Genomic DNA, 24,833 nt, shown 5'->3' on the forward strand with positions numbered 1-24,833 from the left:
TATGTCCTATTCCTATGTCCTATTCCTATGTCCTATTCCTATGTCCTATTCCTATGTCCTATTCCTATGTCCTATTCCTATGTCCTATTCCTATGTCCTATTCCTATGTCCTATTCCTATGTCCTATTCCTATGTCCTATTCCTATGTCCTATTCCTATGTCTCATTGTCACACGTGAGTGTGTGACAATGAGATAACAATTTCTGTATGATCCTCCTGCACAAACTTGAAAACTCAGTACAGAGAGGGGTTAGTGATTATCATCTGCTTTCCTCCAAAGATACACCAGACTGGTAAATGACTGCCTGTATAGATGTCTCTGACTCAATGATATTATGCGGAACCAGAAAAGTCTCATGTTCTTTGTAAAATCAGTTGCTCATGTATGATTGTGGTGTTATATGCTTCAAACACACATCTTTTTACAAACACATGAATTTCCATTAACTATTGCCAGTCACCACCGTACATACTTTTTTTGAACTGAGAGTACAACTGTGCTTCCTCAGCATTTTCAAATTTTGTTATTAAACCACAGTGGGTCTTTTCTGTCTGCAATCCAGTTACTCGCCACATACTTATTCATTGTGTGATTTATAGTCCATTTAATGTTTGCCCATATTCCTCTAAGTAAATCATATTGGAAGTAAATGACATTCACTCATTGCCTAAATGGGATGCTGACAACTACTTACCTGCTCTTTCTAGCAAATTTATTCTCCTACCATTCTTGAAGGATCCATTAAATCCATTTACCATTGTTGATTTGCTGGAATCATGATCACTAACCCCTCTATGCACTAATACCATCTATAAGGACATGCTTGTTCATAGTTACAAGGTCTGAAGTATTTCAATTTTGTGCGGGCTGTCGAAGTAGCAGCTTACAACAGTTTTCAGACAACTGTTCAAAAGTACTTCACAAGACTGCCTGTCCATACCACTTGCAATGTATGCACAGACATCTTAGTCTCTACTCAGTAGGTTAGGATCACCTACTTTTTCTGCACTACTTTGTGTAGATTTTTCTTGAATGATTCTGTAACTGTCACAGCAGTATAACATGGTGAATAAAAACATCCAATGCTGGTGTTCACATACACAGACCCATTAAGGAAACTGCTCATTAAAACAGGAAATCATAGCTTGAGTCTTGCTACCAATTATCATGTAACTTCGCCAATGCTATCTAATGTAATTCTTATTTGCGCTTATAATGTAAAGAAGCAATTCTACAAAAACATAAGCTAAACTGTTTCGCCAGCTCAAAGGTAATATTTAAATCCATATGGGGTAAAGTGTAACAAAATATTCTATTTTACCTCTTTCCTCGTTTCCAACCTGGAGCATACTAAATACTGTAAGTCTTGTCATCTTAACCCTAAAGTAAAAACAGAACTGCTAAAGTGAATACACACACAATTGATAACCATCTCATTTTCACCACAACTCAGCAATGATTAATTCCATGCAGTCATATAAATTATAAAATTACCTCTTCCTTCGCACCCTCCTCCAACTCTTCTTTTACATTCATGCTGATTGGGTACACTTCGGCCTATGGCAAAAATAACTAATTGTAATAAAAACAATTTTGTCAAAACAAAACAAAAATTTTGTGAAAAACTGACATACTGAGCCTGTGTCTGTATACGAAGTATAGGCTGATTCTTACACATAAGATTACAGCAACCAGCCACTTTTTATAAAATGGTTGAAATGGCTCTGAGCACTATGGGACTTAACTGCTGTGGTCATCAGTCCCCTAGAACTTAGAACTACTTAAACGTAACTAACCTAAGGACATCACACACATCAATGCCCGAGGCAAGATTCGAACCTGCGACTGTATTGGCCACGCGATTCCGGACTGTAGCGCCTATAACTACTCTGCCACTCCAGCCAGCCCACTTTTTATAATGCTATTTATTCACTTAAATAGCACAATTACCGATTTCAAACTGACTGTTCCATCTTCATATGGCTAGTTCACTCTTTACATTACATTTTGAGTTTTATTTCCCCATCTGACAAAACTTCTTTGGAGTGGTAATGCCCTACAACCAAAACAATATGTGAGACAGTGTCTTTTTAATCGTAATTGTGCCTCACAATAATTTTAAGTGATGTAAACAAATTATCATTAAATGGAAGATGTTTTGGTTACCTACAATGAAGAAATCGTGTCATTGCGTTCCACTGAAGGTTGTTTAATATCGTGCAACATCGATAACTGTATAATGCATTTTTTTGTGAATATATATGCACACAATGTAATGCACCACTTACACAGAAGTTTCATCATGTGGAGGTATGCATACAAAGATGACGATATTACATCCATAACAATGCCAAAGTCTTCCACTCTCAGAGATATTTCATTATGTACTTGCATGTGATGGATATTTACAAATTGTTAATGTTACATTACTTACTACTTACATTGAAAGAGAACTGATTAAAATGAAAATAAACAAATGGAGCAGTCAGTTATGAAGTGTTACTGCAGTGATATTATGTAAATATTATGGTATACATCGGAACAAAGTTAATGAGAGACCTACATAAATAAATGTTACAACTATGGACACGTTATTGCATACATTGAAAGCAGTAAATGGGTTCGGATGGATGTGCATATATAAATATTGCAAATATTTTAAAAATGGACCTTTATTTATTTATTTATTTACTTTTATTTTGAACTTTAAATTGGAAAGCAGGTGAATGAAATTTTGAAGAAAGACAGCATTGGCTAACTCTGTTTGTCCATAGAGGAGATTTTGTGGTGATTTGCTTTCATATACACTCCTGGAAATGGAAAAAAGAACACATTGACACCGGTGTGTCAGACCCACCATACTTGCTCCGGACACTGCGAGAGGGCTGTACAAGCAATGATCACATGCACGGCACAGCGGACACACCAGGAAACGCAGTGTTGGCCGTCGAATGGCGCTAGCTGCGCAGCATTTGTGCACCGCCGCCGTCAGTGTCAGCCAGTTTGCCGTGGCATACGGAGCTCCATCGCAGTCTTTAACACTGGTAGCATGCCGCGACAGCGTGGACGTGAACCTTATGTGCAGTTGACGGACTTTGAGTGAGGGCGTATAGTGTGCATGCGGGAGGCCGGGTGGACGTACCGCCGAATTGCTCAACACGTGGAGCGTGAGGTCTCCACAGTACATCGATGTTGTCGCCAGTGGTCGGCGGAAGGTGCACGTGCCCGTCGACCTGGGACCGGACAGCAGTGACGCACGGATGCACGCCAAGACCGTAGGATCCTACGCAGTGCCGTAGGGGACCGCACCGCCACTTCCCAGCAAATTAGGGACACTGTTGCTCCTGGGGTATCGGCGAGGACCATTCGCAACCGTCTCCATGAAGCTCGGCTACGGTCCCGCACACCGTTAGGCCGTCTTCCGCTCACGCCCCAGTATCGTGCAGCCCGCCTCCAGTGGTGTCGCGACAGGCGTGAATGGAGGGACGAATGGAGACGTGTCGCCTTCAGCGATGAGAGTCGCTTCTGCCTTGGTGCCAATGATGGTCGTATGCGTGTTTGGCGCCGTGCAGGTGAGCGCCACAATCAGGACTGCATACGACCGAGGCACACAGGGCCAACACCCGGCATCATGGTGTGGGGAGCGATCTCCTACACTGGCCGTACACCACTGGTGATCGTCGAGGGACACTGAATAGTGCACGGTACATCCAAACCATCATCGAACCCATCGTTCTACCATTCCTAGGGCAAGGGAACTTGCTGTTCCAACAGGACAATGCACGTCCGCATGTATCCCGTGCCACCCAACGTGCTCTAGAAGGTGTAAGTCAACTACCCTGGCCAGCAAGATCTCCGGATCTATCCCCCATTGAGCATGTTTGGGACTGGATGAAGCGTCGTCTCACGCGGTCTGCATGTCCAGCACGAACGCTGGTCCAACTGAGGCGCCAGGTGGAAATGGCATGGCAAGCCGTTCCACAGGACTACATCCAGCATCTCTACGATCGTCTCCCTGGGAGAATAGCAGCCTGCATTGCTGCGAAAGGTGGATATACACTGTACTAGTGCCGACATTGTGCATGCTCTGTTGCCTGTGTCTATGTGCCTGTGGTTCTGTCAGTGTGATCATGTGATGCATCTGACCCCAGGAATGTGTCAATAAAGTTTCCCCTTCCTGGGACAATGAATTCACGGTGTTCTTATTTCAATTTCCAGGAGTGTACATATAATTCAAGCAAATGGAATGTCATGGGGTGACCTTTCCTCACCTTTTATTTATTTACTGCTAAAAGTTGGTTCTGAGTACTAAATACTGGTTTCCCTTTTTAAATGGCATTCTTGAGCTTCCATGCATGCACATTCACTTACTGAATCACTTACGCAGTTTCTACAGTATACCTTAATACAATTTTCACTGTGTCTGAAGCCAGTTATATCAATCTGTGCACTCTCATTCTCTATTAATCACTTAACTGCTCATTGGGGGCAAGATTTAAATAGACTTGCTCTGTCTGCCTGAAGGCAGCTCTAGAAATCAGTGATCCAGTTTACTTTATTAAATTATCTACATGCACTTTGAAGTGTATTTTAAAAATTTCCTTTTTCTAGTGGTTCCAAGGCAGCTATAAATTCCTCCGTCTTCCAGTATAGCTATTCAGTTTTAAACTTTGAGATGAGTTATGCAACTGTCTTGTCTTAAAGAGACATCTGTTTCCAAATAATTATTTGTTCATTTGTTGAAGCATTTTCTTTAGTTGCATTTTGTGATGGTGGAAATTTTGAATCTAAAATCTAAGAACTGGTGTCAGACACAACTTTTGTCTTTAACTATTGCCTTATTTAAATTATCACTAAACTAAGGTATGTAATGTCTTAAATTTTAAAAGTTCAGATTGTTGTTTGTAAACCTGTTAATGTATCTGTTTTAGTTATTTTTTTAAATAAATATGTTACAATAAACAATGGTGACTCATGTGAACCCCAATCCATCCAGTCTTTCCACTTAATTTCCCCTTTTCCTGCTGTATGTTTGGTTGGTAACAGAGGATGGTTATTTTCCTGGAAGTAAAGGGGGAAGGTATCCTCATACTGTCATTCACAATGGTGTGTGTGTGTGTGTGTGTGTGTGTGTGTGTGTGTGTGTGTGTGTGTGTGTAGGTACCCACTGCTGAACATGGGATCCCATGACTGTCCCAGTTTGTCCTTATTGAAGAAGCAACAGTTAATCTACAAATTTAAAGTGCATCAGTTTCCATGTAAGGGCAGTGTTGCCAAACTTGAGGCTCGTCTGCATGGCAGTGTGGACAACTGCTTGGTGATTAGTACCAACTGCACCGTGGAGGTATATGTTGCTCTAGCTGACTGAGCTCCGGCCATGACAACCTTGTGTCAGAATGTAGAGTGTTTAGGAAGTAGTCAACCCCACTGTAAGCAAAGACACACAATTCAGGCACAATTGATCCATTGGGATAATCACTTATGTGGTATTCCACAATGTAATCTCTATTCTAAGTCAGTTATATTGGCTCTGCAGTTACAGGGGTAGGTGCATGACTTGCAACGTGGGGTCAGTCACCTTGAATTAAGAAAATTAAGAGCAATAGGTGGTGAACAAGATTCTCCCACCAACAGATAACTCCTGGAAGTAGTAGCAATGCCACAAACACCTTTAAGGACCAGAATGGAATTCATTTGGGAAATTACCTTACCAAATTATGTTACTGCTTGAAGCTATAACGGAAATTTCAATTTAGAATTTAAAGACAGGTGAAATCCATTCTGTGGATCATGGTCAAATTTATATTTCATGCTGACACTTTGGCCATCTCCAATAATGTTGTTGTTCAGGCATTGTACCCCCTGTGTTAAGCTGTGTTTTCAGTCAAATTTTACACAAAAGTGCAACATTGAGGGAGTTGTGTAAATCAATTATTGGGCTGACATTGTCATCTCATATTAAGAGGCTGCTCAAGCATAAACATTTTTGGCTAGTGCAGTTTCCTCATGAACCTTTTCCTAGGTACATAGATGAATGCATATGGCTATTCCATCCTTGGAATTGCAAGTAACAGAGATATAAATACTCAATAATATATTACAGAAAATGCAGCCACACGACTGTTTATTGCTCTACCTTCGCTAATAAATGCACATCTTTTACTGAATTAGAGGCTTTCGTGTCCGCCATTGAAACCTGAGTTTCGCAGACCAGCAGTGTTGGGGGCTTAAGTGTCATTATCAGGATGGGGATCAAGATTCCAGGCAGTTTAAAAGGGGACCACCCATACGGAACAAGCGTAGGATGTGTTTCCAGTGTAACAAAGAGGGGTATTTGGTATGGCAATGTCTGGTTCTATGGAAATAGATCAATGAGCTGACATCACAAGGAATGGAAGAGGCATAGTAGTGCTCTACTGCCGAAGTGCTGTGTCTGTGCCAAGTCCGAGGTAGGGGAACCCCTGCCTTACCTTTGGGCACAACTTAACCAGGAACCAGTGTGCACCCTCCTCAACTCTGGCAGTTCAGTTTCTCATTTAGATTATCTGTGATATTTGGAGTTCTGCCATATCTGTGAATGGTCTCATTTGCATCCGTCCTCCCAATGTTGAGCTCTCACTGGGCAGATGTAGCCTCCGATTAGCAAAACTGAGTATTGGACAATTTTCTTGGCCTGTGAAGTGGATAGTAATTATAAATCGTTCAGTGAACTTAATTTTGGAATGTGTTTTTCTAAGTGGTAGTGTGTTGGTGTTAGATTGTCAAGGCAGGGTTGTTTATTTTTAATTTAACCCAGCTGAAAAATTCACATTGTGCTCTTGTCAGGTTGCCACAGGAATTCATTTTGTGTTACTGCAATGTTCACAATTTGAGGTCTGTCATCTTGGTCCAGTAGAGATGAAGCAGGTACTCTAAGCTCTTGATTGTTTACCGTAGGTGTTGACTAACAGATTGGACATCACCAATAAAATCCAGTACAAGATTCACCTTACAAATGACATTCCAGAGAGGCAGGATCTTTACAGGCTTTCTCCATTAAAGACGAAATGTATATGTGCTTTAATTAATAATATGTTGTTCGATGAAGTCATCAGGCCCTGAACCTCAGCCTATGCTTCTGCCATATTCTCAGTATCTACAGGCAGCAGTGGGGTGTTTCATCCAGTCGTGGGTTACCATGCAGTTAATGAGAAGGTAGTTTTGGAATCTGTGCCACTTACCAAACTGCATAATTCTTTTACTTGGTTCGGTCGGGCTCAGTATTTTACTGTCCTGGATCTCAATCTTACATATTATCAGATCATGTTAACAGAGGATTCCAAGCATATCACTGCCTTCTGTGCAGATTGGAACCTCTACGATTTTAACAGGGTGCCCTTTGGTTGCCATTATGTCTTGCCTTCTAGATTTTGTTATTGGTGATTTCACGTTCAAGTGTGTCTGTATTTAGCTAGATGGAATGGTAATTTACAGTTCTAGTCTGTCTGAACACTTGCAACATCTTGAGGCAGTCCTGGTTTATCAGAGGGAGGTGGGACTTACTGTGAAACTATCTAAAATGACACTGGCACATAGGTTTCATTACTGGGACATCTTAGTTGACTCTTATTGCATTGGAATCGACCAGGAACAAACAAGTGATTTGCGAAAAATTCCAGCTCCTAGAAATAAGAAAGGTGTGGCACACTTCATTGGCATGAATTATTTTTCGAAATTTTGTGCCCAATTTTACTAAATTACTGGGACACCTTAACGATTTAAGAAATTTCAAACGGGATGAAAGTCATCCGGTTAGGTTAGTGTTGTTTAACGTCCCGTCGACAACGAGGTCATTAGAGAGTGAGCGCTACCTCGGGTTAGGGAAGGATGGGGAAGGAAATCGGCCGTGCCCTTTGAAAGGAACCATCCTGGCATTTGCCTGAAACGATTTAGGGAAATCACGGAAAACCTAAATCAGGATGGCTGGAGACGGAATTGAACCGTCGTCCTCCCGAATGCGAGTCCAGTGTGCTAACCACTGCGCCACCTCGCTCGGTGAAAGTCATCTGGAATCTTCTGAAGTGATTAAGGTGGCACTTAGCAACCCACTAGTATTAGCCATACCCAATTTTGAGCTCCTGTTCCTCTTGCAGACAGACACCTAACTCTTCTGGAGTAGAAAGTGGCAGGTGTCCTCCTGCAGGAACAGAATGGGAGAGGAGGTGTTGCGGGTTGATGCCCTATAACCTATGCATCTTGGAAATTTTCATCTGCAGGGATGGAGTATTCTATGTATGAATGGGAAGCCTTGGTGGTTTTGTTTGCCCTTGAGAAATTCATAATTTATTTGGAACACCAGGAATTTTGTTTTGGGACTGACAAACCCTTAGTTAGGTTTTGGCTCATTATTTCCTTAACACCTTCTTAGGCAGTCATTTGGGCATTTATAAAACTGTTGTCAAGATCAGACCACACATCACCTGGTCTTCCCAGTGTGTGGAAGCCCAGAGGTTGGTGGGGGCCAATGTCATTCAACATGTCACCTTGTCCTCCCTGTATAAGTATGTCCAGAGGTTGGTGGGGGAGTGAGAGCAATAAGGGAGCTGAGATCAACCCAAATTCCCTCATGGGGCTTTTGGAGTCTACCCATCAGGAATGCCTGATGCATAAATTTCTTATAGATTATATAGGTCTGCTTCCTCATGTGTGTGGGGGTATTAGGCACCTATTAGTTATCATGGATGACTTTTCTCATTTTTTTGACTCATTCCAAGCAGAGGAGTGACCATCCTGGTAGCTATCCAGCATGTGTTATGAATTTTTTCTATTTACAGACCACCCAGGATGCTTGTTAGCTTTTGTTTCCCAGCTATTCATGACATTCTGCAATATTGCTCAAAAATGGGAGTTGGGGCACCAGCAAAATAGTGCCTCCGTTCCTGGGACCCTGTGAGATTGTCAGGGTGGTGAGCCTGGTAAACCTTCTGGTTCTCAATTTACACAAAAGTAAAGCTTCATGCATGCACATTACACAGTCGAAGGAGAGTCAATGTAAAGGGCTCCTGAATGGTAGGGAAGGGGGAATTTGGTTTGGTGGTGGAGGTTGAGCCATGGTGCACTCCCTCTTTGAATTTCAGCCCCATGTGTCAGGCAGATGTCACTTCTCACAGCTCTGAGCTCATGGTGCCAGTGGGCATTGTGGAGCCAAACTGGGTGTACAGGAACAGCAGTGGATCTCACAGACAGTTGGTGTCTTAAAGGTGTACTGGAGGGTGAACCATGCAGGGCTCATGGGCAGCATGTGCTTTTTGGCTGAACTTTATGTATCACTTTCATTATCACCATCACAACAAAAAAAAAACAAAAAAATCAATCTTCTTTCAATAATGGTAACTGCCATAGTCTGATCAGCCCCAACATTCATATCACTCATCTAAAAGCTGGTATGTCCACCTCTGGCACAGGTAACTGAAGGGAGACATTGTAGCATGGAAGCAATGAGGCCTTGGTACATCACTGGATGACATTGGCACCATATCTGTACACTCAGGTCACCTCATTCCCATACATTCTGAAAGGAGGAATGATCTCAGAAGTTACGTTAAATCACATCCCAAATGTGTTTGAGCAGGTTCACAGCTCGTGAGTTGGGTGGCCATCACATCAAATGGAACTCACCACTGTGTTCCTCAAACCATTCTATCACCCTCGTGGCCTTGTGAAATGATGCATTATTTTGATGAAAAATGACACTGCCAGTGGGAAATATGATCAACACGAAGGGGTGGACCTAACATGAACCATGGACCTTGCCACTGGTAGGGAGGCTTGTGTGCCTCAGCAATACAGAGCCATTCGCTAGGTGCAACCACAATGGAGGGTGTCTGTTGAGGGGCAAGACAAATGTGTGGTCCCTGAAGATGGGCAGCAGTCTTTTCAGTAGTTTCAGGGGCAACTGTTGGGATGAATGACTGATCTGACCTTGTAACATTAACCAAAGAACCCTGCTGTGCTGTTACTGCAGACAAATGAAAGCAAGGGGAAACTATGGTCATAATTTTTGCTTAGGGGATGCAGCATTAATGTGTGGTTAAATGATGGTGGCATCCTCTTGGGTAAAATACTCCAGAAGTAAAATAGTCCCCCATTCAGATCTCCGGGTGGGGGTAACTCAGGACCATGTCATTATCAGGAGAAAGAAAACTGGCATTCTACGGATTGGAAAGTGAAACGTCAGATCCCTTAATCAGGAAGGTAGATTTAAAAATGGAAATGGATATGTTAAAGCTAGATATAGTGGGAATTAGTGAAGTTCGATGACATCAGGAACAAGACTTCTGGTCAGATGAATACAGAATTACAAATACAAAATCAAATAGTGGTAATGGAGGAGTAGGATTAATAATGAATAAGAATGGGAGCGCAGGTAAGCTACTACAAACAGCACAGTGAACACATTGTTGTAGCCAAGACACACACAAAGCCCACACCTACCATAAGTAGTACAAGTTTATATGCCAACTAGCTCCACCGATGAAGAGATTGAAAAAATGAATGATGAGATGAAAGAAATTATTCAGATAGTGAAGGGAGATGACAGTTTCATAGTGATGGGGGAGTGGAATTCAATATTAGGAAGAGGGAGGAGGAGGAAGAGGAAGAGGAGGAGGAGGAGGAAGAGGAGGAGGAGGAGGAGAAGGAGGAGGAGGAGGAGGAAGAGGAGGAAGAGGAGGAGGAAGAGAAGGAAGAGGAAGAGAAGGAAGAGGAAGAAATGGAAAAGTAGTATGTGAATATGGGTAAGGAATGAAAGAGGAAGGTGTCTGGTAGAATTTTGCACAAAGCATAACTTCATCACAAACTATGTGCTCAAAACTATCCATACACCCCCAAAAACATACTTTTTCATATTAGGTGCATTGTGCTACCACCTACTGCCAGGTACTCCAACTCAGCGACCTCAGTAGTCATTAGACATCATGAGAGCACAATCTGGCGCTCTGTGGAACTCATCGACTTCAAACGTGGTCAGGTGATTGGGGGTCACTAGTGTCACACATCTGTATGTGAGATTTCCACGCTCTTGAACATCCCTAGGTCCACTGTTTCTGATGTGATAGTGAGGTGAAAACGTGAAGAGACACTTGCAGCACAGAAGCATACAGGCCAATCTCGTCTGTTGATTGACATACCGCTAACAGTTGAAGATAGTCGTAATGTGTAATAGGCAGAAATCTGTCCAGACCTGAAGGAACAGCAAAAAGGTAGGACTTTTAAGAGATGGGATCTGGATAAACTGAAAGAATCAGAGGCTGTAGAGAGTTTCAGAGAGCATTAAGGAACCACTAACAAAAACTTGAGAAACAGATACAGTAGATGAGTAAAGGGTAGCTTTGGGAGATGGAATAGTAAAGGCAGCAGAGGATCAAGTAGGTCAAATGATGAGGCTAGTAGAAATCCTTGGGTAACAGAATATATATTGAATTTAATAGATGAAAGGAGAAAATATAAAAATGCAGTAAATGAAGCAAGCAAAAAGGAATACAAATGTCTCAAAACTCAGATTGACAGGAAGTGCAAAATGGCTAAGCAGCGATGGTTATAGGACAAATTTAAGGATGTAGAGGCATACATGACTAGGGGTTAGATAGATACGGCCTACTGGAATACTGAAGAGACCTTTGGAGAAAAGAGAACCACCTGTAATAATATCAAGAACTCTGATGGGAAACCAGTTCCAAGCAAAGAAGGGAAGGCAAAAAGGTGAAAGGAGTTTATAGAAGGTCCATACAAGGGTGATGTACTTGCGGGCAATATTATGGAAATGGAAGATGATGTAGACAAGGATGAAATGGGAGATACGATACTGCATGAAGAGTTTGACAGTGCTGAAAGACCTAAGTTGAAACAAGGCCCTGGGAGTAGACAACATCCACTGAAACTACCGACAGCCTCGACAAAACTCTGCCATCTGGTGAGCAAGATGTATGAGAAAGACGAAATACCCTCAGACTTCATGAAGAATATAATAGTTGCAATCTCAAAGAAATCAAGTGTTGACAGGTGTGAAAATTACCAAACTATCAGTTTAATAAGTCACAGCTGTAGAATACTAACATGAATGCTTTACAGATGAATGGAAAAACTGTTAGAAGCTGACCTCAAGGAAGATTAGTTTGGATTCTGTAAAGATGTTCGAACACATGAGGCAATACTGACCATACGACTTATCTAGAAGATAGATTAAAGAAAGGCAAACCTACATTGGTAGCATTTGTAGACTCAGAGAAAGCATTTGGCAATATTGACTGGACTACTCTCTCCGAAATTCTGAAGGTGGCAGTTGTCAAATACGGGGAGTGAAAAGTTATTTACAATTTGTACAGAAACCAGATGGCAGTTATAGAAGTGAAGGACTGAAAGGGAAGTAGTGGTTGGGAAGGGAGTGAGACAGAGTTTAACCTTTCCCCCGTGTTATTCAATCATAAAGGAAACAAAAAAAAATTCTGAATAGGTATTAAAATCCAGGGAGAAGAAATAAAAACTTTGAGGTTTGCCAACGACATTGAAATTCTGTCAGACACAGCAAAGGACCTGGAACAGCAGCTTAGCAGAATGGACAGTGCCTTCAAAGGGGGATATAGAAGCAAAACAATGATAATGGAATGTAGTGTAATTGGGGGTGATGACAGTATTAGATTAGGGAATAAGACACTTAAGGTAGCAGATGCGTTTTACTATTTGGGGAGCAAAATAACTGATTATGATCAAAGTAGAGAGGATATACAATGTAGAGTGGCTAATGGCAAGGAAAGTGTTTGTAAAGAAGAGAAATTTGTTAACATCGAGTATAGATTTAAGTGTCAAGAAGTCATTTCTGAAAGTATTTTTATGGAGTGTATCCACATATGGGAGTGAAAAATGGACGATAAATAGTTTAGACAAGAAGAGAACAGAAGCTTTCGAAACATGGTTCTAGAGAGGAATGCTGTAGATTCAATGGGTATATCATGTAACAAATGAGGAGATACTGAATAGAATCGGGGAGAAGAGCAATTTGTAGCACAACTTGACCAAAAGGAGGGGTCTGTTTTTAGGACACATTCTGAGGCATCAAGGGATCATCGATTTAGTATTGGAGGGAAGGGTTGAGGGTAAAAACAAAGATGGAGACCAAGGCATGAATACTAAACAGATTCAGGAGGATGTGGGTTGCAGTAATTACTCTAAGATGATGAAGCTTGCACAGGACAGAGTAGCATGGAGAGCTGCATCAATCCAGTCTTGGGACTGAAGATAACAACAACAGAAGGGGTTTGATGTGCTTTGCAACCTGTTTACAATACTGCTTTTCTGACAGGGCCCTGCACGTGCTCCATTGGATCATGGGGGCCCACATGGATATTTCCCAGAGTATAATGGAGGCCCCACCACTACAGCACTGAAGGAGCTGTTCCCCTTGTGGGTGACAGAAATGCACCCTCCCAAAGACATGATGAAGGTATCGGGATTTGCCAGACCATTCAGTGCTCTGCCATTGTGCAAACATCCAGTGCAAATTGTTACATGTGTATTTCAGTTGTAGTTGTCAAAGTCATGGCATTAACACTGGCACATTGGTGGGTCATCAACTGCACCGATTCATCATTTGGAGTGTTTGCAGCATTGTGCATTCAGACACACTTGTACTCTGTCCATGATTAATATCTGATGTTAGTTACACCACAGTTTGCCGCCTGTCTTGTTTTACCAATGTGCCCAGCCTATAATGTCTACCATCTGTCATGAAGGGTACTTGCCCAACCCCATAGTGTCTGTACATTATGTCACCTTTGTTTCACACTGTGTTGAAGGCAACTGCCACAGCACTCTTCAAACATCCAACAAGCTGTGCAGCTTCCAAAATGCTCATCCCAAGCCGCCAGGCCATCAAAATCTGCTCTAGGTCAGACTCGGATAGATTGTGTGCAGTCCCTATTTTGAACCCTGTCGGCATGCTCACTGATACTCCATGCACTGCACATGTCTGACTAGAAGACAAGGTGGTGCTATTGCCTGGATGAGTTTATATTGATACCAAATCCGTGGTCATGTTTTGGCTGATGTATATATGGATTTAGTATTACAACCTCCAAATGGATGCTGGGCAATGCCAAGGGAGCCATTCCACAACATTCAAGGCAATTGTCAAATGCATCAATTTATTGCAAGGGTGTACTAGAAAATAATGCTTCCAAAATTTTGATTCTGTTCTTAATATCAGTTGTCATGCACATTACTCTGTTGATGTTACCATTTTGCTGATGCAATATGCAGCTACCTCTTGCTGTAGGGTTTGAACTGCAGTGTGTAACATGCGTGTGTGTTATTTAACCATGTCAGCACATGAGAAAACCCTCAGAAAACAGAGCAAAAATTCAAATAGTTCATCCACATGTGGAGCACCCTCTCCTTCAGCAGGACAATGCCAGACCATACACAACTTTTTTTGCGCCTGGAACAGTCTGACGTCTTTGATTCATCTTCCATAGTGAGCCAATTTGAGGCAATGAATTTTCAAATGTTTCCAAAATCTAAAGAACACCTTCAAGGACTTCACTTTGATAGTGATGAATTGGTGTGAGCAGAGGTGAGGATGTGGGTCTGCCAACAAAGTCAAACATTCTACACTGATGACACCAACAGCCTGGTGTCTCATTAGGAGAAAGGTGTCCAGTGCCATGGTGACTATGTTTGAAATAAATATGCAAACACAAAGAATAAAGACGTAAAATGTCAATAAAGTCTGTTTTAATTAAAATGCTTCAAAAATTTTCAAATAAAAATTGTGTGCCATTACTTTCCAGTGTGTGCTAATGCCAAAAATATACATCAATTAAAAATTAAGCAATAATTAACAGGCACAGAAGGTGGCTTTCAACTAATATAATATGAACATGCATCTCTTAAGGTCACAGGGAAGTTCAGTCCATCAACTAACACAGAACATAGTGTATGAGAAGTTTCCTTGTAGGTAGAAGTTACATTACGGGCACCATTTGGATTTTTTGGTTAACATTAGGCTGTGCTACTGGTCAATTTGTTACCACATACTTTACTTGGCTTTCACATTTCTAGGCTTCATCAGCTCACTGCCACCTTTCAACATAGGCCAGGCCTTGAGCTGCACAATGGATCAGTCTCTCACCACAACCAGTATTTCAAGGGGGGAGAGGGTCTAGCACCACATTTTAACCTTGCAGCCTTTGAATAGTTCTCAAGTTCAGGCCCAAGGTCAATGACTATTCAAGTTGCTTTTCATTCACATGACGTATGTTGTGCGTACATATAATTCTGTATGCCAAACCATTATTACGTCAGCAGTCAAAGCCAAAGCCTGAACTATGTTGGGTCTAACCACTCTTTTACCTTATTTCATACAATTTAGTGTATTTACTTTCCTACCATTTCATCACAGTGATAGTTTAGGATTATTGTTGTGATACAGGTTGTCTAATGAATTGCAAGCTGATCTCACAGTTTGTACAAACTATAATGAAGCACTTACATATATTCAAATGCAAATGCTGCATTAATGCTATCACAGTACTCCTGCAGTTGCACTCTAGATGGATGTTGAAACAGATTTTTCCAGCACAGACAGTACACAAGTAGTTTGTGTCATTGTGTAAGGACCTTCAATTCTGGTTGGCACAATAAAAATACTAGTGGCACCAAGTGAAATTGTTTGCCTGCTGATAGCTGAGTACCCAACAAATGGTTGCACTGCATTGGATTTTAAGTGACATGTATATGTAAGATAATTTTCCACCAGTAAGTGTAACATTCTGGCAGTTTCACAAACAATACGAGTAACAACATGCAGCAAACACAGAAAGTGGTTATGAACAAACCTGTCAGTATTTAATGTGTAGCCCCATGGCTTCACATATACTTTAGTGCCAACATAAAAATTCATTCTGCACCTATGGGCTGTGTAACTGTTTAAGCTTCCATGTGATTTGTCTGAGATTTAACTTTACTGCTGACAGTTCCAGAACATATTGAAAGTCAACACCTAATGTTAATAGTACTACAGAATGTACTTCTCAGATTAGTGACCACGTGAATGACACTTCAAAATTATTTACAAATAATTTATTTTTTATCATCAATAAATAAATTACCACTCTCATTCCACACCACAATACACTTTAATAATGCATTAACTGCACCCATACCATTTATAAATTTAAGGACACTGCTAACATTTACAATAGTCAGTTATTCTTAAGTTGCTCATTAAGGTTGTCATTTAAAAGAACCATATCGGAGCTGAATATACCCACTTTATCAGCATAATTTGGTTGTGCACCAAAAAAAGTTTTCCATGTTTACTGAACATTAAATTTAAACTGTTGCTCAATTCTATGTGGGGCTTAATACAAGGATTATTTCAATGCACTGTGAAAAATGCCATATTTAAGACAAAGTTCACCAGCTTTTTTAGTAAATAGAATTACTCACGTTTCCAGCTGTATGACATCAATTGTATGTATTCACACACCATACTGCTCACAGAAATTAATGAAACACTGTTAAGAAATACAAGTAAACCGCTTACCATGAAGCATAACTCAGTATGTACTTCATCTGTTCCCTCTTTTTTTATCCACATAGTTGGCTCCTGGTCCATGGCTTCAGTTCTACAGTCTGGAAAAAAAAAATTCAGATAAGAACAGCTGTAGGTCTACTCAGTTTCCATTGTTACCATGTGGTATAGCTCAAATGCAGTATTTTCACTCGCCTACTGGGTACAGTAAGAGGATGATTACACAGGAAACAGATTCAAAGTGGTTAAATGGCTCTGAGCACAATGGGACTCAACATCTATGGTCATAAGTCCTCTAGAACTTAGAACTACTTAAACCTAACTAACCTATGGACATCACACAACAGCCACTCATCACGAGGCAGAGAAAATCCCTGACCCTGCCGGGAATCGAACCTGGGAACTCGGGCGCGGGAAGCGAGAACGCTACCGTACGACCACGAGCTGCGGACTCAAATTGGTTAAGGAAAGGATTTTTCCTTGACAAACTATTCACATTTCTCAGGTCATGAAGAGTGAGAACAATCATAAAATAATATGCACTGGAAACAGAATTTACAGTTGCTACTGCTCCTTTCTAACAATAGTTTACGGATACTGTTCTATTGTGATAATTATGAAAGATTGTGTATTTTTTTGTGCATGCACTAACTTCAGCATTACAAACAATCAAAGCATTCAATAGATTGCAGTGAAATTACGGAATTAAACCAAATACTTCATTATACACTTTGCTCATAGCGTTAATTTTAGTCTGATAGGGAGGTGATGAAAATCCAGACATACAGACTTTTTTTTTTCAGTGAATATGCATTTTCCACATAGGTATTACCTTCAAACTTTCTTTATCTGTATTCATTCAGAAATGTATACGGAAATACGGAAGCGTCCGATCCCGCCCGTCTGCTTTGACCCATGACGTCACAAATATGGCGGAAACAAAAACAAACACACACACTTTCCACAAGAAGCCTAATGACACTAACGGGACAAGCGCGGGAAATGGGGTGATTTGGGTGGGAGGGCAAACTAAATAGAGTCGACAGAAGCATCCGATCCCACGCGTCGGCTTTGAACCGTGACGTAAGGGTGTCGTTGTGTGTGACGTCATGACGGCGCGGAGTTTGGTTTGAGTGTGGCTGTCTCCAGTTCTGTTTTATCTTATTTTATTTACTTTTCTGATCTGTTTGTTCTATCTCGTGAGATTTTTTAAAATTTAAAAACGCTTATTACTTATTTTAATTATCTGTTTCCTCCAATTTCTGTTTTAGTTTATTATATTTATCTTTCTGATCTGTTCGTTCTATCCCGTGATATTTTTTTTAAAAAAAAGACAAAAAACCCTAATCAGCTACTGGAGCATCTTTATCTTCTATGGGTTGCTGGGGTTATGACCCCTGGGGAGGTGGGTGGGTATTCATGCATGGCTGTCTACACTTACACGTTGTAGCTACGCAAGGCGTCTAAATTTGTTTATATTTAGTTTGCCCCCCCCCACCCAAATCACCCCATTTCCCGCGCTTGTCCCGTTAGTGTCATTAGGCTTCTTGTGGAAAGTGTGTGTGTTTGTTTCTGTTTCCGCCATATTTGTGACGTCATGGGTCAAAGCAGACGGGCGGGATCGGACGCTTCCGTATTTCCACTAAATATAAACAAATTTAGACGCCTTGCATAGCTATAACGTGTAAGTGAAGACAGCCATGCATGAATACCCACCCACCTCCCCAGGGGTCGTAACCCCAGCAACCCATAGAAGATAAAGATGCTCCAGTAGCTGATTAGTGTTGGTCTTTTTAAAAAAAAAAAAATCTCACGGGATAGATCGAACAGATCAGAAAGATAAATATAATAAACTAAAACAGAAATTGGAGGAAACAGATAATTAAAATAAGTAATAAGCGTTTTTAAATTTTAAAAAATCTCACGAGATAGAACAAACAGATCAGAAAAGTAAATAAAATAAGATAAAACAGAACTGGAGACAGCCACACTCAAACCAAACTCCGCGCCGTCACGACGTCACACACGACAACACCTTTACGTCACGGGTCAAAGCCGACGCGTGGGATCGGACGCTTCCGTCGACTCTACAGTAAGCATAATCATTTTAGAATTTTTACCAGCTTTTAAAGAAAACCAGATACATGTAACGCAGATTGCACACTCCAATGTGGAAGTTCTCATTCTTGATTACCATCAAGATTGGACATTGGTTAGTTTTTTCTTACAAAACTGATTTACTGAAACGACTTCCTACTAACTGCAACTAAGATGAATGATCTATTAAGTTCTGATGACATGTAATGCTTTATGTTAGACGAGTTACAGTTAATTTGTACCTTGTATTTCGCCAGTTCGTAAATAACGTACAGTACTCTTATACAGAACCCACATGCTACAACAAACCGTATTTACACATGATTTGACGAATACTAACGACACGAGTGATCAAAGCACAATGAAAACTAACAAAATGCAACAGAACTACAGCATTTCCTTTCAAGCGAACATACTCGAACCATGAAATGATGTAACTGTGGGCACTTGAAAAATGCTTACGTCAGCCCTAAAATCTGGAGGCGCTAAATGTCTACATCACAGTAAATTATCATCACAATCATTATTACAGGTAAGTAAGTCAACATAACCGCACTAACATTACGAATGGTTGAACTTCACTGTCCGCCTTTTCTGGTCAGATGATGGTGGAGATCACTGCATAGACAAACTGCTCCTGACAACACGTCACAATCTCAGCCGTTTCTTTTACCAAGATAAAGGTAGCGATTTTACTGGACACACCAAAAACAACAAGGACAAATAACTCAAGTATTTGGCTGCTATGAAGATAACCTGAAAAAATTACAACATTCACACACCATCACCGAGTACACCATAGGTGATGTGATCACTATTAAATACAGAACAAAATCTCCTTCTTATGTACCCATAAAAAAAATAATAAAAATAGCAGCAGCCTCAAACATAGCTATCACAGCAACATCACAACATATCGCGAACTATTAGACTCAGACGCAACTGTTATTGTGATAGAATGAAGCACCGTGTTAAACTACTTCCCGAAACAATTTTCTTCGCTTATTCTTGTTTACGGTACATAAACGCTCATAAATTACCCTGAGAATGTCACACACATTTTTCCGCCAAAGCACGAAGTTGCAACTGACCGCACCAGCTAAACCAAAGATCTTGCAGGAAGACAAACCACTTTGCCGTGGTCTATGAGATAAGCAGTATGGAAAAACTGGGAAGATGAAATGCAAAATTAAATTCCATAGAATACCTACTGTACCCCTTTGGTAATTCCTTATCGCTATTTTAGTTCAGCAACTAGGTAACTTAAAATAGCTGTTATTGAAGAAATGCGTTTGAAAATTTCTGGGAATCTTAAATCTTCACTGTACCGTGTGGGAAGCACTGATCTGAAAAGTTTTCCTTTGTTACAGTCACGACGGGCATGTACAAGGTGCTTGACAATGAGATCTAGTTGATTTTTCTTGTTTGAGTTATGAGCCCTTAACTCTTCGTCAATGTTTTCTTTAAATCGCATACCAAATAGAAGTTCTTTTATGACATTCCCATCCGAAGAAGAAAGGAAGATTAGATTTAACGTTCCATCGACACCAAGGACATTAGAGACAATGCACATGCTCGGATTGTGTTAAGGATGGGGAAGGAAATCGGCTGTGCCGTTTCAAATGAAACATCCCATCTTCTGCTTGGAGCGATTTAGGCAAGTCACGGAAAACCTAAAACTCTATGGTCAGATACTGGTTTGAAACATAGTTCTCCCAATTGCGGGTCCAGTGTGTTAACCACTGCATCACCTCACTCGGTCTAAGCTATATAGCTGGTTTCCTGTTCACATCTTCTTTCGTAACAGCAGCATAGCAAATCACATGATACTGTCATTTGATAATTTTCTCACGGGTTGTTTCATGAACAATAAAAGGTTTGCCACCCCCTTCTTCTCGCATATTCATCATAGTATTCCTGTCAACAGGCCCATCCACTTTTATCAACTTTTTTTAAAATTCTGTATTGACTGCCAAATGCAATGAGATAAATTCCACTTCACTGTGAGGAAATAACATGAATTTTAAACCAATGAATTCTAGGTTTTATTCCAGTGTTTGTGCACATCAGTAATGTCACCTTTATTGGCTGTCTACAATAGCTCTGAACTTTGTTACCAACAGTCAGCTTTAATTGCTTCAAATTAAAATTTGCTCATTTTTGTGCCTCTTCATCTGATTCATCACCAGATGTCAGTTGATATTCCAGAATAGAAGGAGAGACATCCGATGGCGAATATGAGGCATGATTGTTGTCACTGGTGAGGAAAATATAAGGAAAGTGACTGATATAGGTGGTTTCCCATTCAGCAAACATGAAGAATCAAAGCTACTTACAGAAGAACAGAAACATATTCTAGTGTATTGTGTGCTCTATATTTCAAACTTTCCTTACTCTTCAGCTTGACAAAAATTTAAAAAAAATGTTTCCACTCTGTGTCCATAGAAAATGAAGGAAACAGGGAAGAGAAATAAAACGTTGAAATTTGATTCAAAAACTACAGTATTTCAGAAGAATATTGTTGTACCTACAAGCAAGAGACTACAAATTCTATAGAACAAATTCAATCATATTTTTCCTCTGGAACTCATAACTAACAAATTAGGTCTAGAAGAGAGCTCTGAAACCAAATAAATGCCTCTGATTTTTTTACTCTTTATGGCATAAACGGACAAAACCATAAAGAATGGGCAAAAATACTCACCAAAGGTTGTTGCCAATATATACAGTGTTACCATCACACACATACCACATAAATATTTCCCTGTATGAAGCTTAGGTATTACAGTTGTGTAGTTCAAGATAGCTGCCTCTGGCATTACTGTTATCCTATCATTCGCAGTTCTTATTAAGGAACACGTAGGCAATTCAAGACAGCTATTTGTAGCAGAGAAATGCTCACTGATATTATATTTGCATATTTGTTGAAGTGAGTATTGTGATCCAATAGTAAATCCTGAGAGATACCTAGCTGTAGCGCAGGGAAAAGTAATAGTGACGACTCAAAGGTGGAGAAGATCGAGTAACCTAGTTATCGTAGCAATGTGACGATATTTTTTAGCAGTTGTAAAGATTGGTTGAAATACTATGAATAACTGTATGGCAGCTAAAGATACAATGCCAAGACTAGTAAAAATAACCTCAATCAAAGCAGCCAGAAATATTAGAAAATGTCAATAGAAAAATATTACAAAAATACTTAGTTAAAAAATATATTATGAACAAAATAGAGTCCATAACCTCCATATAGTCTAATGTGTGTTAAGGTATGATTTCCCAGCTTAACATTTTCTCTGGAAGCATGTATCAAATTTTAAAGAATTTCAAGTAAAGCAAGCTTGATTCCATTTTAGCAATGTTATCCTCATTCAAAAAATCTTTCACCCAGAATTTAAATGCATATCAGCTTGAAACAAAATGCAGTTTTGAGAATTTTCGGAAGTTGCAAATGCTATGCATAGGATATTTCGCAGTAAACCGGCGTTTGTGTTTATAAGAACATTTTTTCATTCTGATGGGATCTGACGTCATTTCAAATTCAGCTTTAAATATCTGGGAGCACTAATAAATTTTCTGTTGCTATTTAATTGTAACAATTGTGACCAAAAAACGAAAATGAATTTATTATGCTGGAATTAAGAAATCTTAAAATTCTAGTAGTTGTGCAGTAATGTAAATATCTGTGTGTCTATACTCAATGTTCTCTAAAATTATTGTCACTCCTTGGTAAGGGAAGTTATTGCTGAAATATAGAATCCGATTCATTTAACAAAGTTAAACTGAATTTTACCACTAAATTTGTTTAAATTTCATACTTGCAAAATGATAGCTCATAGAACATGTTAAAACAGTGTCTATTCATTAATTAATTAGTATCAAAACCCAATAATAGAAAGTTGCAACATCAGGTTCATCTAAACTGGCTTACCTAATATCTTTTTCTTGACAAGGCTATACGTTTCCTCCTTTCGTAGTGTTTAAAAAAGTATTCATGTCCAAGCTCAGTGCAAAATACATACCACAAAGTTCCACATTCTAGTTTCAATATATTTTACATATAACATGAAGTTTCTTTTTTTGAGAGATCTATGTGCCAATTATGCACCAAATCGATGATGATTGTAGTGTCTACTAATTTATTGACAAAACTTACCTGCTGATACAGGACACAATGTAACAAAATTCACTGTTTAGATGGCATATGTCTTTTTTTGTTGTATGACAACAAACGGACATATACATATGAATGTAAACATTGGATGAAAGTGCACTTACAAAGGCAGCTGTCGACTGCAAATCTAGAAACTCATTCGGAATTTTCTATGCCCTCTAAGGAAAGTTAGCTGGTATTTTATTCTGTTAGGTTAGAATTTAATCACTCAGTCACAGTCTTTGGCCAAATCGGAAACAGGACAAACAAGTAGATTACTGCAATGTTCAACATATATCTCAGGTTGCAGTACACATCAGTTTTTTATTTCAGCCATACTTCCATCTTGAACTTCATTGGCTTTGTAGCTCGCAACTGAACTGTCACTTTCCAACATTTCAAGGTCTTACGCTACTAGTACACTGCAGATTAGTCTGTCAGCACACCTACATTTTCTTCCATTCACATTTGTTGGCTTCGCCAACTCACAATAAAGTGGTCAAACTCCAGCCCTAACCTAGGACTCAGGCTTCACTACAAGTCATTGTGTCACTACATCTACTTTTTTCCATTTATCAAACAACTACAGAAATCAGTAACCTACCCTAAAATTCATAATAACCAGACACATAAAAGTTATTTTATGCTCTCCATATTAAAAATAATATAATCAATTCATTTCACTTACTGAAAGAAATAATTATGTTAAGTGATTCTTATTGGCTTCCATATACTGCCATCCAATTACCTGAGACCAGCATCAATAAATTTCTATCAGCACACAATGCAAGTGCCACCAACCCTGTATGTGTATTCTAGCCAAATTCTGTTATGAAATATTAATCTTAATCACCTGTTACACATCAGGTGCATGTTAGGTAATGGTAACAAATGATTAAACACACTCGACTGTTATTACATGTAATTTACTTATTGTTACCACAAGTCAGTATTCATACTTCAACATCTACGTCTACATTTATACTCCGCAAGCCACCCAACGGTGTGTGGCGGAGGGCACTTTACGTGCCACTGTCATTACCTCCCTTTCCTGTTGCAGTCGCATATGGTTCGCGGGAAGAACGACTGCCAGAAAGCCTCCATGCGCGCTCGAATCTCTCTAATTTTACATTCGTGATCTCTTCACGAGGTATAAGTAGGGGGAAACAATATATTCGATACCTCATCCAGAAACGCACCCTCTTGAAACATGGGCAGCAAGCTACACCGCGATGCTGAGCGCCTCTCTTGCAGAGTCTGCCACTTGAGTTTGCTAAACACCTCCGTAACGCTATCAGGCTTACCAAATAACCCTGTGACGAAACGCGCCACTCTTCTTTGGATCTTCTCTATCTCCTCCGTCAACCCGATCTGGTACGGATCCCACACTGATGAGCAATACTCAAATATAGGTCGAAAGAATGTTTTGTAAGCCACCTCCTTTGTAGATGGACTACATTTTCTAAGGACTCTCCCAATTAATCTTAACCTGGTACCCATCTTACCAACAATTAATTTTTATGATCATTCCACTTCAAATCGTTCCGCACGCATACTCCCAGATATTTTACAGAAGTAACTGCTACCAGTGTTTGTTCCACTATCATATAATCTACAATAAAGGATCCTTCTTTCTATGTATTCGCAATACATTACATTTGTCTATGTTAAGGGTTTGTTGCCACTCACTGTACCAAGTGCCTATCCGCTCCAGATCTTATTGCATTTCGCTACAGTTTTCTAATGCTGCAACTTCTCTGTATACTACAGCATCATCCGCAAAAAGCCGCATGGAACTTCCGACACTATCTACTAGGTCATTCATATATATTGTGAAAAGCAATGGTCCCATAACACTCCCCTGTTTTTTTTTTTTTTTTTTTTTGTGGTTTTAGGGCGCACAACTTCAATGGTCATTAGCGCCCTGACTACTCTAAAAATGCACCGCGAGGCACAAGTTGACAACAACAACTAAAAGGGAAAACACAATAAAAGACAGACGGACAGGCAGAGCATTA

General features: G+C 40.0%; 1 protein-coding gene across 5 annotated transcripts in view; it reads right to left on the reverse strand.

The window, feature by feature from the left end:
• The window catches only part of LOC126159813 (zinc finger protein 737-like), a 335,328-nt gene that overhangs the window by 102,100 nt on the left and 208,395 nt on the right, over positions 1-24,833 (reverse strand). The window contains exons 1-4 of one of the 5 annotated variants that reach the window (XM_049916621.1): positions 19,706-19,752; positions 19,226-19,421; positions 16,581-16,669; positions 1,496-1,558 (exon numbers count right to left, since the gene is read on the reverse strand). In XM_049916621.1, coding sequence (XP_049772578.1) covers positions 1,496-1,558; positions 16,581-16,652 — 135 coding nt within the window. In that variant the 5' untranslated portion in view covers positions 16,653-16,669; positions 19,226-19,421; positions 19,706-19,752. Of the gene's footprint in view, positions 1-1,495; positions 1,559-16,580; positions 16,670-19,225; positions 19,422-19,608; positions 19,776-24,833 lie in introns of those variants that run through there. The other 4 variants (XM_049916619.1, XM_049916622.1, XM_049916618.1 and 1 more) reach the window with 4 other exon arrangements.

The sequence above is a fragment of the Schistocerca cancellata genome, unplaced genomic scaffold, assembly GCF_023864275.1.
Source record: "Schistocerca cancellata isolate TAMUIC-IGC-003103 unplaced genomic scaffold, iqSchCanc2.1 HiC_scaffold_1147, whole genome shotgun sequence".
Lineage (NCBI taxonomy): Eukaryota > Metazoa > Arthropoda > Insecta > Orthoptera > Acrididae > Schistocerca > Schistocerca cancellata.